Below are 13,987 nucleotides of genomic sequence, written 5' to 3'. Positions count from 1 at the left end.
CAGTACATCAGGTGGAATCCCAGAAGGGGGGTCCAACCCATCACACCGGGGATGTGGGGTTTGGGGTGCAGAAGGGAATGCTGGGCTGGGGCCAAGGGGTTCACAGTGTGGGAAGGGGCTCCAGGCTGGAGCAGGGAATTGGGGTGTGGGAGAGGGTACAGGCTCTGGGCTGGGGGTGCAGGTACTGGGGTGAGGCCGGGGATGAGGGGTTCAGGCTGCTGGAAAGGGTTCAGGCTGGGGCAGAGGGTTGGGGTGTGGGAGGGGGTGAGGGTTCTGGCTGGTGGTGCAAGCTCTGGGGTGAGGCCAGGAATGAGGGGTTTGGGGTGTAGGAGAGGGCTCCAGATTGGGACTGAGGGGCTCAGAGTGTGGGAGGGGGCTCAGGGCTGGGGCAGAGAGTTGAGGTGCAGGAGGTAGTTTGGGGTGCAGGTTCTGGGTAGTGCTTACCTTAGGCGGTTCCTGGGAAGCGGCGACATGTCCCTCCGGCTCCTAGGCAGAGGGGCAGCCAGGGGGCTCCATGCACTGCCCCCGCCCGCAGTTGTTGCCTCTGCAGCTCCCATTGACCAGGAACCGTAGCCTAGGAGCCAGAAGGATATGTCGCCGCTTCCTGGGAGCCGTACAGAACCAAGCACGGAGCCTGCCTGCCCCGCTGGTGCTGCAGGCGTTACAGTCAAAAATTGGATACCTGGCAACCCTACTCCAGAGGTGGCTACATTTCAGTCTGGATGAAGCAATCTCTGTATAGGCACAGCCTGCAAGTTTCTTTAAGAAGCTGGTGGGAGGAAGGTGCTTTTTAATTATTAAAAAATCTAGGTGGGAGTGGAAGACAGTGAAATAAAAACAGCTGGTTCTTATAGCAGTGATTTTAATATTGACAGAACCTCATTGGTGCCAAGGCATGAGTACAATCTGCACTCAGCACCCTCCAGGAAGCTCTACCACACTGCAAGCATCTCAAACAATAGTGCGACAGATTTCAGAAATCTTTATGACATCACCAAGACTTCATCCAATAGCATGTTGGATTTCACAAGATTTCCTGTCATTGTCAAGGCTTCACCCAATAGTGAAGTTACATTCAGAAATATTAGAACATCAACAAAGCTTCAGTCAATGGCACAGAGGCTTTGGGAAGCTTTGATGATGTCACCAAGAATTCAGCCATTGCTATGGCAGTTTTGACATCACAATCCTTTATGATATCACGATGCTTCAGCCAATGATATGTGGGTGTTTGGATACCTATATGACATCACTGAGCCTTCAGCCAATAAGATAGTGGCATTCAGAGCCTCTACATCCCTGTTATCTCTTTGATCCAGTCCAGGTAGTTGATGACCTTGGTGTAGAAGCCATAGCTCTTGTGACAGCCGATGCCCCAGGAGACGATCCCGGTGACTATCCAGCGCTCGCTCTCTGAATCCTGCACAGTGAAGACACTCCCACTGTCCCCTTGGCAGATATCTTTCCCCCGACCAGGTGAGCCAGCACAGAACATGTTTTCTGAGAACACCATAGGCTTCCCATTGACCTCCTTTCCCTGCAGCCATTTCTTGCAGGATCTCTGGTCACCCACTAGCAGTGATACATACTTCAGCCGGTCTGCAAGAACGTTTTTCTCCACCCCAAAGCTGCTCACGTAGCCCCTGTATCCGTTGGCGTAGAAAGTGCTGTTACTAGCATCTGGGAGGCAGATGGGCATCAGGTTGGGGCCCAGTGGCACTGGGTCCTGCAGCTCGATCAGTGCAATGTCCCCATTGAAGTTGTTCTCATCATCAGGGTCGTAGTCGGGATGCACGGACACACTGTGGACAGGGTGGTTACCCAGCTCGTGGATCTTATTCACCTCCGTGTGGCCAAGGAACACGTCGATCTTCTTAGCCACCTCAGCAAGGCTCACCCTCCCACCTGTCTCTGTCACTGAGCTGTCTTGCTTCCGGGAGATGGTGTGAGCAGCTGTCAGGATCCAGCGGTCACCCAGCAGCGCCCCACCCCCAAGCCCAAAGATGTGTGTCTTCGCCTGCCATGGAAAGCTTCCCGGTGGTGCTGTGCTGCCACCGATGATCTGCTGGATTCCAGTGATGGGATTGTCTGGCTTCCCACACACTGTGGGGAGGAACAGGAACCAAAGAGGCTGTTACATGCTCACTTCTCCTGCTCTCTCTCTCATCTCCCCATACCTTTCAGTTCCCTGCTTCCCTGCTCTCCTGCTGCCTTTCCAACTGGATTTCTCCATCTCCTGCACTGCCACCTCCCTCACAGACAGTCCCACATTACTGTCAGCTCCACTTCTCCATCTCTTTCCCTCTCTCTGCTTGTCTCCCTTGGTTCGTGCTGACTCTGAAGGCATATTGCTGAGTGCTGAACACAGTGAGACGTTCCCTACTTACCTGGTAAACACACTGGGATGTCCTCATGGCCGTCTTGGTCTGCCCAGGAGCCCTGAGCGGAGCAGTTGTATGTATCTGAGGGAAAAGAGAAGAAGATAATGAAACCAAGGACTGCAGGGAGCGAGCATCAGGCACAGGGGGAACGGGGAGATAGTCCCTCTTTCTAGGGCACTGGAACAACCCCACCTGGCATGCTGTGCTCAGCTGTGGGCCCCTCAATCCCAGAGGCATCACACATCAGACAGGAAGGGGGCGGTCCCTCTCTGCCCCATGTGGAAAGCCTCCAGCAGGGATGCTCTGCTCAGCTCTGGGCCCCTCAGTTCCAGAGAGAAAGTGACAAGTTTGAGGGAGCTCAGAGAATAACCACAGAAATGCTCAGGGGGCTGGAGGGGATTGAGGGGTAATTAGATGCTCATTGGAAGTTATATTATTCAGTTACTAGATGACCTGAGTGCTGAATAAAGTTCAGGGTGTGATCTCAGGTCAATTTGAGCTGGTTTATTTGTATCTGTTGTATACGGCTGGTTTATCTAACACATCCCTCCTGTGTAAGAAGGACGGGGATTCCTTGATTCTGCATATCATGACACTGAGTTCTGGGAGAGATTCAAAGAGTTAAATCCACCTGGCATGGAACAGTCATGACTAGAGAGGGGGTGGGGGAAATGTGAGGATCTTTGCAAGTGTTTGAGGGGTTCAAGCCTCTGAAGAAGTTTTTTTGGGGGAGATGGGGATGGGGGGAGGTGAGAATAGGTTGAGACTGAGCCAAGGCAAAGGAGCTCAAGAGTCTTCCACCTGCACTGTGAGCCTGGGGAATCATCTCCCAAAGGGGGGCCAGAGCCCCATTCCAGAGCACAGGGAACTAGGAGCCATGGGGAATGGATAGGGGGATGCTTCTAGCCTAGGCCCAAGGGGCTGCTTGGGGAGATGGAATCTGAGGGAGTGTAGGAGACACTGTCCCCAAGCAGACCCCCATGTGGCACAGCACGACCCTGCAGTTCCACTGCCCCACCATCCCCTTTTGGGTCTTGCAATGGTTTACTCCCAGATCACAGTACTTAGACCAAGATTACCCCTTTACTGGCTTATTTATTAACTTTCGAACAGAGCACAGAACTCTTTAGATCCTCACCCACACCCCTCTCCTGGGAGCCTGTGTGCTAATTCAGAGACAGGCCCCCTCTCTAAAAAGGTCAGGAGTCCCACAGCCCCCTCCTGGGCCTGTGTAATAATTCAGGCAGGCTTACTCTCCTTGCATTCAAAAGTTCCACCACCTTCCTTCCGGGACTGTGCTAATTCAGGCCAGCAGCATCCTTAAACCAGCTTCTCCCAGCTGGCCCTTTTTCAATTCACTTCTTCCAGCCCCAAATGAGGAAAGCTCAGCAGCCCCCCTGTTAGGAGAGAGGAGGCAGCAAATACACTGCCCTTCTTCCCAAGGCTCATCCTAATCGGCTGGGAGAGAAGGGAGCCCTACCTCCACCCTACATTAGAAGGCTCCTGATCCCAGGCCCTTAAAGAGATAGTAGTCTTGGTTTTCCCCAAACACTTAATTCCCCGGGACGGCTTCCTTTCTCCCATATCTGCCACTGCCATTCCCCAGGTCCTCGTGTTCCTCCAAACTCCTGCATTCTGAAAGAGCCAAGCCATGGAACAGAGGTTGACTGATGCCTAGACCCTCTACTCTGCCCTTAAAGGGGACAGACCATAGGGTTACCATTCGTCCGGATTTACCCGGACATGTCCTCCTTTTTGTGCTAAAAATAGCGTCCGGGGGGAATTTGTAAAGCACTCACAATGTCCGGGATTTCCCCCTCCCCCGGCACAGCAGAGTGAGCGGCTGGGAGGGCTGCAGGAAAGTCCCGGGCTGGACTCTGGAGCAGCTGGAGAGGAGCTCCGCCCTGCATTCTGAGCAAGTGTCTCAGCACAAAGTGCAGCCCTCCCCTTTTGCAACTGGGAGCGGTTTCTGCCATGCAGCGTAGCAAAACGGGAGCGAGAGCACTTTGTGCTGATACAAGGGCAGCTCTCCCCTGCAACCCGGTCCGGACCTGGGACCGGGTTTTGTTGTGCAGGGCCAGGGACCGGGTTTTGTTGTGCTGGGGAGCTCAGCCACGTGTCCGGCTCGCACAGAGCCCAACACCCTGTTCTGAGCAGCAGGGTAAGGGGGGCAGGAGAAGGGGCAGGGAGGTTCTGGAGGGGGCAGTCAAGAAACGGGGGGGGGGCTTTTTGGGGGGAGTGGAGAAAGTTTTGGGCAGTCAGGGTACAGGTAGGGGGTAGGGTCCTGGTGGGCAGTTGGGGGGGGTCTTAGGAGGGGGCAGTTAGGGGACAAGGAACAGGGAGTCTTAGGTAGGGGGTGGGGTTCTGGAGGGCAGTTAGGAGCAGGGGTCCCAGGAGGGGGCAGTCAGGGGACAAGGAGCGGGGGGGTAGGGGGCTGGGAGTTCTGGGGGGGAGCTGTCAGGGGGCAGGAGTGGGGAGAGGGATCGGAGCAGTCAGGGGACAGGGAGCAGAGGGGTTTAGATGGGTTGGGAGTTCTGGGGGGGGCTGTCAGGGGGCAGGAGTGCGGAGAGGGATCGGAGCAGTCAGGGGACAGGGAGCAGAGGGGTTTAGATGGGTTGGGAGTTCTGGGGGGGGCTGTCAGGGGGCAGGAGTGCGGAGAGGGATCGGAGCAGTCAGGGGACAGGGAGCAGAGGGGTTTAGATGGGTTGGGAGTTCTGGGGGGGGGCTGTCAGGGGGTGGGGAGTGGTTGGATGGGGCGTGGGAGTCCCAGGGGTCTGTCTGGGGGTGGGGGTGTGGATAAAGGTTGGGGCAGTCAGGGGACAAGAGGCAGGGAGGCTTAGATAGTCCTGGGGGGCAGTTAGGGGCAGGGGTCCCAGGAGGGGGTAGTCAGGGGACAAGGAACGGGGGGAGGGTTGGGAGGTCAGGGGGGGCGGGAAGTGGGAGGGGCAGGGGCGGGGCTAGGGCGGGGCTCCTCCCGTCCTCTTTTTTGCTCGCTGAAATATGGTAACCCTAACAGACCACCCTTGTTACCGAGGCTTTCCCAGCTCAGATTGCTATGGCTCTTCCTGGGTCAGGACTCACCGCTCCCGCTGTTGGTGACTATGCGGTAATAAGGCTCCTTGCACCGGTAGGTGATCACTGACTGGTAGTAGTTGTTCCCGTGTTCGCTAACATAATTGAAGGCCCCGTTGGTGAGATTTTTGGGGTCACCACAGCTCACAACTACAAAAGAGAACAAGGAGAGGAGTCAAGGAGGAGCCACAGTGCTCACTGCAGCAGTGAGGTTCGGAGACTCATGCTGGACTCAGCTGGAGCCCATGATGTGAGGGAGGGATGGGGACTGTCCAAGAGCACACTGGAGGGGATGCAGGTCCAGTCCCCTCTTGGCAGAGATTAGAGTTGCTTGGAAAATGGAGAAAAAGGCACACAAAAATTCAAAGTTGTTCAAAGCTGACCTATTTTTTTAATTTAATGACACTTTATCAACATTTTTATCCAAAAGGGTTACATATTTCAAGAATAATTCTGATTAAAGTCAGAAAAATATTGCAAAAAACAAAAACAAAAAACAAGAACATCAGTAGATTTTTTTGCAATAGTTTTTTTGGGGCGGGAGGGAAAGGCTATTTTTGTACTAAACAAGTTTTTATTTTAAAAATGTTGCCCAGCCCCAGTGGAAAGCATGGTGGCCATTTGACACCCCCCTGAGTGCAATGATTTTGGGGAGGGGTGGACTCAGTCTAGGTCCCAGTAGGACCTATGCCTAAGGACCACAATGCCTAAGATACTGTCAGAACTGGCATTTATGAGTCCCCTTGCTGACTATAGAAAGGCTATGTGGGTTATGGAGGATGTACTCCCCACTCACCCCTTGGGGTCGGGGATCGGTTTGGGGGGATAATCCATGTGTGGGGGTTGGATTATTGACTCACTTTCACAGCGGGGCACGGGTCGGTGCCAAGTCCCATCATCCTGGCAGACAGCACTGATAGATGCCAACTTCTGGTCACCCTGCAGGAAAAAGAAGAGAAGAGCTGAGGACCACATGTAACCTCAGGTCCCTGCCCTCAACCCCAAATCATGGGGAGGGAGACTGGTGTCTACCTTCTCACTGCTGCCCAACTCTGCTCCTGATGTCTATTTCAGTGCCCTTCTGTGACTCCTGAACCTTTACTCCTTACCTAACCTCCTACCCCTCCGTCATGCATTGGCCTTGGATACCCCAATTTCAGCAGGCTTATGCTGCAGCCTCTTTATCCCAGCCAGAAAAACCTGCAGTCCCAAAAACGGTAAGCTCTGATTCTACCCCAGAGACACCCACTTGTGGCGATGGGGCAGGAGAGAAGGGCAGGGGAGTCCTTCTGCCTTTCATCAGATCCCTGAGCAGAGTGCTGGGGCCTCTGGTGGAGCCCTCCAGGGAGTGAGTCCTGCTTCCCAAACATTCTGGAGAGCGATGACACCACCCATTCCTGTGAAAAGGCAGGGAGCGAGGATGGGGGAGGAGATTGGAAGGAGGAAAAGAGTGAGAAGAGACTGGAAAGGAGGAGACTTTGGCAGAAGAGAAGAAAGGAGGAGTGGAGGAGAGAGCAGAAGGGTGGGGAGAAGGAGGGCCTCACCTCCATCAGTTCATACCCAGTCTGGCAGCTGACATTGAAGTAGTCACGAAATCGGTACAGGGGCTGCAGGTCTTTGATGAGGGTGAACTGGTCCCTTGGCACAGGCTGTGGGCACCGGATTCCTGTTGGGGAACATGCAAGGCTTTAGCCTTTACCCCCCCACACCCTTCCCGATTTTTCACACCTGCTGTCTGGTCACCCTATCTTCAAGGGCGTTGCCATGGGCACACTCATCCAGATCTAAGGGGTGAGGGGGTGCCGGGCAAAGAGAAGAGAAAGTTAAACCTGACAAAGCTCTGTACTGGTGGTGCTGCAAGTCTGGCTACAGTCCTGGGGTCTCTGCCTGTTGGGGATGCAGCCCAGGGCTCCTCTGCATTCTTCTGGTGAGGAGCAGCCCTGTGCCCCCCTCCTGCATGGTGTGGTGCTCTCATAATCACCCACAGCTTGGTAATAGGCCAGGAAGCCCTTGTAGGGGATAAGGGTGCCGTTCTCTTCGTTGGAGAAGTCAGAGTGGAACATCAGCCTCATCTGGTTCCCTTTGGACACAAAGTCCCTGACACCGGGGTGATTGCCTGTGGCTGAGCCTAGCTGGCCACAGTACTGGCCCAGGTCTTTCTTATCTGCTGTGATCTGTCAAGGAGAAGGGGGGAGGGGAAATCATGAGAATTCGTGAAGTTCAACCTGCTCCATGTATCACCATTACCTGGTGTCAAGGTTCCTTTCCCACTCTGAATTTTAGGGTACAGATGTGGGGACCTGGATGAAAACTTCTAAGCTTAACTACCAGCTTAGATCTGCTTTTGCTGCCACCACTCCCAAGTGCTAACTCCCTTCCCTGGGTAGCCTTGAGAGACTCCTCCACCAATTCCCTGGTGAACACCGATCCAAAACCCCTTCGATCTTAAAACAAGGAGGAATTAATCATTCCCCCATTCCCTTTCCCCCCACCAATTCCTGGTGAGTCCAGATCCAATCCCCTTGGATCTTAAAACCAGGAAAAATCAATCAGGTTCTTAAAAAGAAGTCTTTTAATTAAAGAAAGAAAGGTAAAAATCATCTCTGTAAAATCAGGATGGAAAATAACTTTACGGGGTAATCAAATTCAAAGAGCCCAGAGGAACCCCCTCTAGACTTAGGTTCAAAGTTACAGCAAACAGAGGTAAACACTCTAGCAAAAGGAACATTTACAAGTTGAGAAAACAAAGATAAACCTAACACACCTTGTCTGGCTGTTACTTACAAGTTTGAAATATGAGAGACTTGTTCAGAAGATTTGGAGAGCATGGATTGATGTCTGGTCCCTCTTAGTCCCAAGAGCGAACAACCCCCAAAACAAAGAGCACAAACAAAAGCCTTCCCCCCACCAAGATTTGAAAGTATCTTGTCCCCTCATTGGTCCTTTGGGTCAGGTGTCAGCCAGGTTACCTGAGCTTCTTAACCCTTTACAGGTAAAAGGATTTTGAAGTCTCTGGCCAGGAGGCATTTTATAGTATTGTACACAGGAGGGTTGTTACCCTTCCCTTTATAGTTATGACACCTGGTCTATGCATCTCTAACTCCCTCCCTTTCCTCTACACCTGTTGGATAGCAAGGAAAGCCTGCTTGCTGTTGAAAAATGATTGTGCCCTGAGGTCACCAGCTTCCCCTCCCCAGCCCTACCCTAGGTCTCTGCTGCACGCACCTTGATGTAGTCAGAGAGGCAGGACTCAGATGGCTGCAGGTCGAACTGCCAGAAGTTCAACTTCACCACAAAGCCCTTTGGGACTGTGATGTCCCAGGTGCTGATGTTGTTGTTGGGGTATGGCTTGGGGTAATTGGGGGATGTGATTTCCCCCAAAGAGCTTCCTTGGGGTTGGGCTGGAACTGACCACTCCAAAGAGGAGAGACCGCCACAGGAGGAGCAGGAAGAGCCTGTGAACACAATGTGCATGGAGCATGAGTTACAGACCAGCCATAGATCTGGGCCATATGCAACCAGTGGAAACTTCATGGGAGGCTCATGCACAGCCCAAGGGACCGCTGGGTACACTGGGTACCGACCAGGTGTTATAGAGCCAATGGAGACATTGAAGAGACCCAAGATCCAATCAGGTACCACCAAGCACTAGCCAAGGATATGGTTCCCTCAGACCAGGAAGCCATTTCAAGGGAGACTAGGCATGAACCCCGTGGGCACTGTTTGTTTGTTACATGCCAGCCATGGACCCGGGTCTCTTGGAATCAGGGGAGGACCGGTAAGAGATCCAGCCTTATAGGCTCTGAAGGTTTCCCTCCGCCTGGCTTTGGGCCACCTGGTTCAGCTTGTGTTTGTTGTCAGCTTGGGAGCTTGCCCAGCTCAGCAGTTCAGGGTCCAAAGGTCGTCAGCATGGTGGGGAGTGATCCCCAGCCATGCCTGGGTCCCTCTCCTGTGACCCCCCTGTTGAGGGAAGGGGGGGATGTGCAAGGTCTAGCTATTAACCTCTCCCTCTCCACAGGGTGTGGTATGGAAATCTGGGCAGGTTAGTGGCCCCCTCCCAGCCTGGTCCCAATCTGGGGTTTACTTGGGGAGTGGGGCTATTACGCTCCTCCAAAATACACTCATTCCCCTTCCCTGGAAGGAGATCAGCCAGGGGGGATTCAAACTCTGCATCACTTCTAACAGGAGGATTAACGGAGTAATAGTGGGACATGGATTTAACCCCATCCACCTCTCATCCTTCCCCAAGGAGTTGGACCCTTCAGTCCTCTCCCCCATAAAGATGCCACCACCTCCCTCCCCAGGCCAGATTGGCAGCACTCACATGTTCTTAGTCTTGTCTGATGTGTGTATGTCTCTCTCTCTCCCTCCAAGCACTCTAACCAGGGCAAGCGAGTTGTAACCAAATGCAAACTCTTAACCCTGCCAGATCTAATTCAGCGAGGTGGGGGAAGACCGAGAGGAGAGGGAGGGAAGAGACAGTTAGGTTACAAAGCAATTGATGGGTTTAGCCCACATTCTGCTGCCCTCTGCTGCCTCTTTGCTGGAATTGTAGCCATTAACTTTTTTTTTAAAGCAAGATCCAACAGAGTGGTACACATTTGTGTGTGTGTGTATAGCTATGGTTGCTCAAGAGACACTTAACTGGAAATTTCCCTATATTAACGTGCAATTTTGGGGGAGTTTTGTTTTTAAAGGTGTCATAAAAAGGAAAAAGAAATAGGATTTGTGTTCTCTCTGCCCTTGTTTTTTGGGGCATTTTTCTGATGTGGGAAGAAGGCTTGAAATTTTATTCTTAAAAAATTAAAAAACTGCTCCTTTTTACCTTAGAAATATCAAGAATGCCAGGTCTTTGCCTTACTGTTCTGCTGAAGAACTCCTCAGAGGTGTGAATCAGCAGCTTCCTTGATGAGGAAATAGGAGTGTTAAATCTTTAACAAAGAGAAGCTTTCTGTCAGCTGTTTCTTTGGCATTTGTGTTAAATAGGTGTTAATAATAACAAACAGAGCCCAGAGAATTTAGAACACTACAAATACAAATACCTTCCTCTCTCCCAATTAGTCAGACCGCTCTGGTTGTTCTGCAGTTGTCTATAGAGTCTTCCAAGGGAAACAGGATGTACAAGAACTGAATTATGAACGTGAAAACAAACAGCAAAAACAAACAACTTTTCAGGCTTTCTTCATACAGCTGGGAAGAAGGCTCAAGCTCAATATTATTGTTCCTCTGCACATGAGCTTTCAGTTTAGATTTTCCTGACTTTCTAATATCTCTAAAATAACAATGACATCTTATAGGTTTTTCTTTAAAGACACTGATACTTCTCAAGCTTAACACTATTTTTCTGGGAATCATAGTAAAGAGTCCAAGTCTATGAAAAGAGTCACAGCAATGAAATAATGTAAGTGTAAGAAGGAAACATTTCAAGATGTTTATACATGTGTACTTAAGGCTGTAGAGAAACTGTACAATAATATATATTGTTATATTGTCTGAAAAAGAACATATGACCATGTAATTAATGACTCTCATAATAATGTACACACACGGGACCAGAGTTAAGGTTAAATGGGCAATCTTCACTCCGGCATTTCCTGACTTTTGAGTGCTTCGCTGTGCATGATGCACATTCTCAGGCAGCCCCAATCAAGGCCCAGAAGGGAAGCTCGCTGGCACAGGATACCATCAGGAATGACACTCACAACCAATGGGCACAATCTGTACAGAAGTTTTCAGCCACAGAACAGTGCTAGGAGAGAAACTTATAGCAACAGGGCACCAGTAGGAGGGAAGCTCACAGCCACACAGCACCAATGGGGTGCAGTTTGGGGTTTTAGCTATAGAGCATCAAAGTTTGCAGCTACAGGGCACTGTTTGCAGGGAAGTTTGCTGCCACCAGACACGACTGACAAGGAACCTTGTTCCCCAGGGCACTGCTGGGAAGGAGAATTATAATACCTGGAATGGACACTGTGTGAAAGCAGATCATAACATCAGCTCGTAACATAACATCTGGGTCTCCCACACTTTTACAAAGGAACGTCACTATGTGAAATGCAACTAGGTGGGAAACTGCTGCTAATTGTGTGTGTGGGAGGAGCCTAAGACTAGAATAGTGGGGGGAAGAGGGAAGTGTGTGTGCTACAAGTCAGGACTGGGGTTTACATGTGCATAAAGAAGGCAGAAATGTTTCAATACCAGGCCAGATGCCTCTCTTTTGTGGCCTCAGCATGCCATGGGTGTGAGAATCTATTTGCATGTGGCTGTCATGCCATATCACTTCCATGAGAGTAGCTGTCTTTACAGTTACAGGTTTCAGAGTGGTAGCCGTGTGAGTCCGTATCAGCAAAAACAACAAGGAGTACTTGTGGCACCTTAGAGACTAACAAATTTATTTGGGCATAAGCTTTCGTGGGCTAAAACCCTCTTCATCGGATGCATGGAGTGGAAAATACAGTAGACAGGTATATATACACAGTACATGAAAAGATGGGAGTTGCCTTACCAAGTGGGAAGTCAGTGCTAACAAGACAATTCAATTAAAGTGGAAGTGGGCTATTCTCAACAGTAGAATACCAAGGGAGGAAAAATCACTTTTGTAGTGGTAATGAGGCCAATGGGTGGCCCATTACAAGAAGGTGTGAGTAACAGTAGGGGGAAATTAGTAGGGGGAAATTAGTTTTTGTAGTGACCCATCCACTCCCAGTCTTTATTCAGGCCTAATTTGATGGTGTCCAGTTTCCAAATTAATTCCAGTTCTGCAGTTTCTCATTGGAGTCTGTTTTTGAAGTTTTTTTGTTGAAGAATTGCCACTTTTAAGTCTGTATTGAGTGTCCAGGGAGATTGAAGTGTTCTCCTACTGGTTTTTGAATGTTATAATTCCTGATGTCAGATTTATGTCCATTTATTCTTTTGCATAGAGACTGTCCAGTTTGACCAATGTACATGGCAGAGGGGTTTGTTGCAGGACGATCTCTCACTCTCACAGACCTTGGGAGACAGGCCAGTCCTCACTTACAGACAGCCCCCCAACCTGAAGCAAATACTCACCAGCAACTACACACCACACAACAAAAACACTAACCCAGGAACCTATCCCTGCAACAAACCCTGTTGCCAACTCTGTCCACATATCTATTCAGGGGACACCATCATAGGACCTAACCACATCAGCCACACTATCAGGGGCTCGTTCACCTGCACATCTACCAATGTGATATATGCCATCATGTGCCAGAAATGCCCCTCTGCCATATACATTGGCCAAACTGGACAGTCTCTACGCAAAAGAATAAATGGATACAAATCTGACATCAGGAATTATAACATTCAAAAACCAGTAGGAGAACACTTCAATCTCTCTGGAATGTTTGCGAGGGAGTCCCCTTCGGTGCTCTACAACAGACACTCACTCTTGTCACAGATACATTGAATCTAGGCTGGGGAGCTCAGTTAGGTCCCTAACAGGCACAAGGTGTTTGGTCTATTCAAGATCTAAAGCTCCATATAAATGTAAGGGAGCTTCGGGCCATCCGTTTGGCTTGCACGGTGTTCCTTCCACATATCAAGGGGCAGAATGTGTTGGTGCTTACAGACAACACAACAGCCATCTCAGGGGCTCAGAATGCTTCAGAATGCTCTGGTAGATCACTTAATCAGGTCATTCAGGTCATTCACAAGTCACCAGGAGTGGTCTCTTCATACAGATGTGACCACATCCATTTTCCAGCTGTGGGGAACTCCCCAAGTGAATCTGTTTGAAAAACTAGCATAAAAAACCTTTTTTGTTCCTAAGCAGGCCACAACCTGGGTTCGTTGACAGATGCCTTCCTGCCACCCTGGTCAAAGATCCTGCTGTATGCTTTCCCTCCAACTCCACTCCTACCCAAGGTCTTGTCCAAAGTCAAACAAGACTGCACTCACTTTATAGTAATGGCGCCTGCATGACCCCATCAAGATTGGTTCTTGACTTTATTAACTCGATTGGTCAGACCTCCACTGTCATTCCCATGGGTCGTGTATGTGATCTCCCAGAACTATGGCTGCCTCCTTCATCCCAATATGCAGGCCCTCCACCTGACAGCCTGGATGCTTTCTGGCCAACATCCTTGGAAGGAGGTTGTTCTAAGGAAGTTCAGGAAGTTCTAAATAGTAGAAAGCTTTCAACTAAGACTATTTACCTTGCTAAATGGACAAGTGTGATGGGGCAGATGCCCCACACTGGCCTGTAAAGAGTTAATGGAGTCCCAGGAAAAGCAGCCAATAGGAGAAGAGCTGTGAGGAGCAGCCCATTTGGGCCGGGCAGGCCTATATAAGAAGAGCTGCAGGGCAGAGCAGGTTCAGTTGCTCCCTGGAGCTTGAGGAGGGAGAACTGGCTGCCTTGCAGGAGGAAGAAAGCTAGCAGCCTGGACAGATCAGTGCTAGGCAGGATCAGGGGAGTGAGAGTGAGCTCCTGGCTGCATGCTAAGACTGGCAAGCTGAGGCCCTGAGATAAGGGTGAAGAAGGTGCTAGGCCCATGAGGAAGTGGCCCAGG

The 13,987-nt window shown here is 50.7% G+C and overlaps 1 protein-coding gene across 1 annotated transcript; it reads right to left on the bottom strand.

The window, feature by feature from the left end:
• Nucleotides 1–866: 866 nt before the first annotated feature.
• LOC128834098 (complement C1r subcomponent-like) lies at nt 867–13,406 on the bottom strand. Its single transcript, XM_054022634.1, has 9 exons — nt 13,339–13,406; nt 9,778–9,884; nt 8,679–8,908; nt 7,435–7,627; nt 6,998–7,119; nt 6,314–6,392; nt 5,463–5,603; nt 2,388–2,462; nt 867–2,103 (listed from the first exon to the last, which is right to left on the bottom strand). Exons 1-9 carry the CDS (start codon nt 13,404–13,406, stop codon nt 1,292–1,294), a joined length of 1,827 nt encoding a protein of 608 aa, XP_053878609.1. The 3' UTR covers nt 867–1,291.
• Between the last annotated feature and the right edge of the window lie 581 nt (nt 13,407–13,987).

The sequence above is a fragment of the Malaclemys terrapin genome, chromosome 1 (assembly GCF_027887155.1).
Source record: "Malaclemys terrapin pileata isolate rMalTer1 chromosome 1, rMalTer1.hap1, whole genome shotgun sequence".
Lineage (NCBI taxonomy): Eukaryota > Metazoa > Chordata > Testudines > Emydidae > Malaclemys > Malaclemys terrapin.
The sequence above is the reverse complement of the archived record's forward strand: the minus strand, read 5'-3'. Positions and strand labels throughout refer to the sequence as shown.

Excerpts from the sequence above, each read along its gene's own strand:
- LOC128834098 (XM_054022634.1), bottom strand. The coding sequence starts at position 13,406 with ATGGGGTCATGCAGGCGCCATTACTATAAAGTGAGTGCAGTCTTGTTT. Across the intron at positions 9,885-13,338 it reads GACTTTGGACAAGACCTTGG|ATCTGGCAGGGTTAAGAGTT; the intron begins GTAGGAGTGGAG and ends TCGCTGAATTAG. Across the intron at positions 8,909-9,777 it reads TCAGACAAGACTAAGAACAT|GCTCTTCCTGCTCCTCCTGT; the intron begins GTGAGTGCTGCC and ends TTGTGTTCACAG.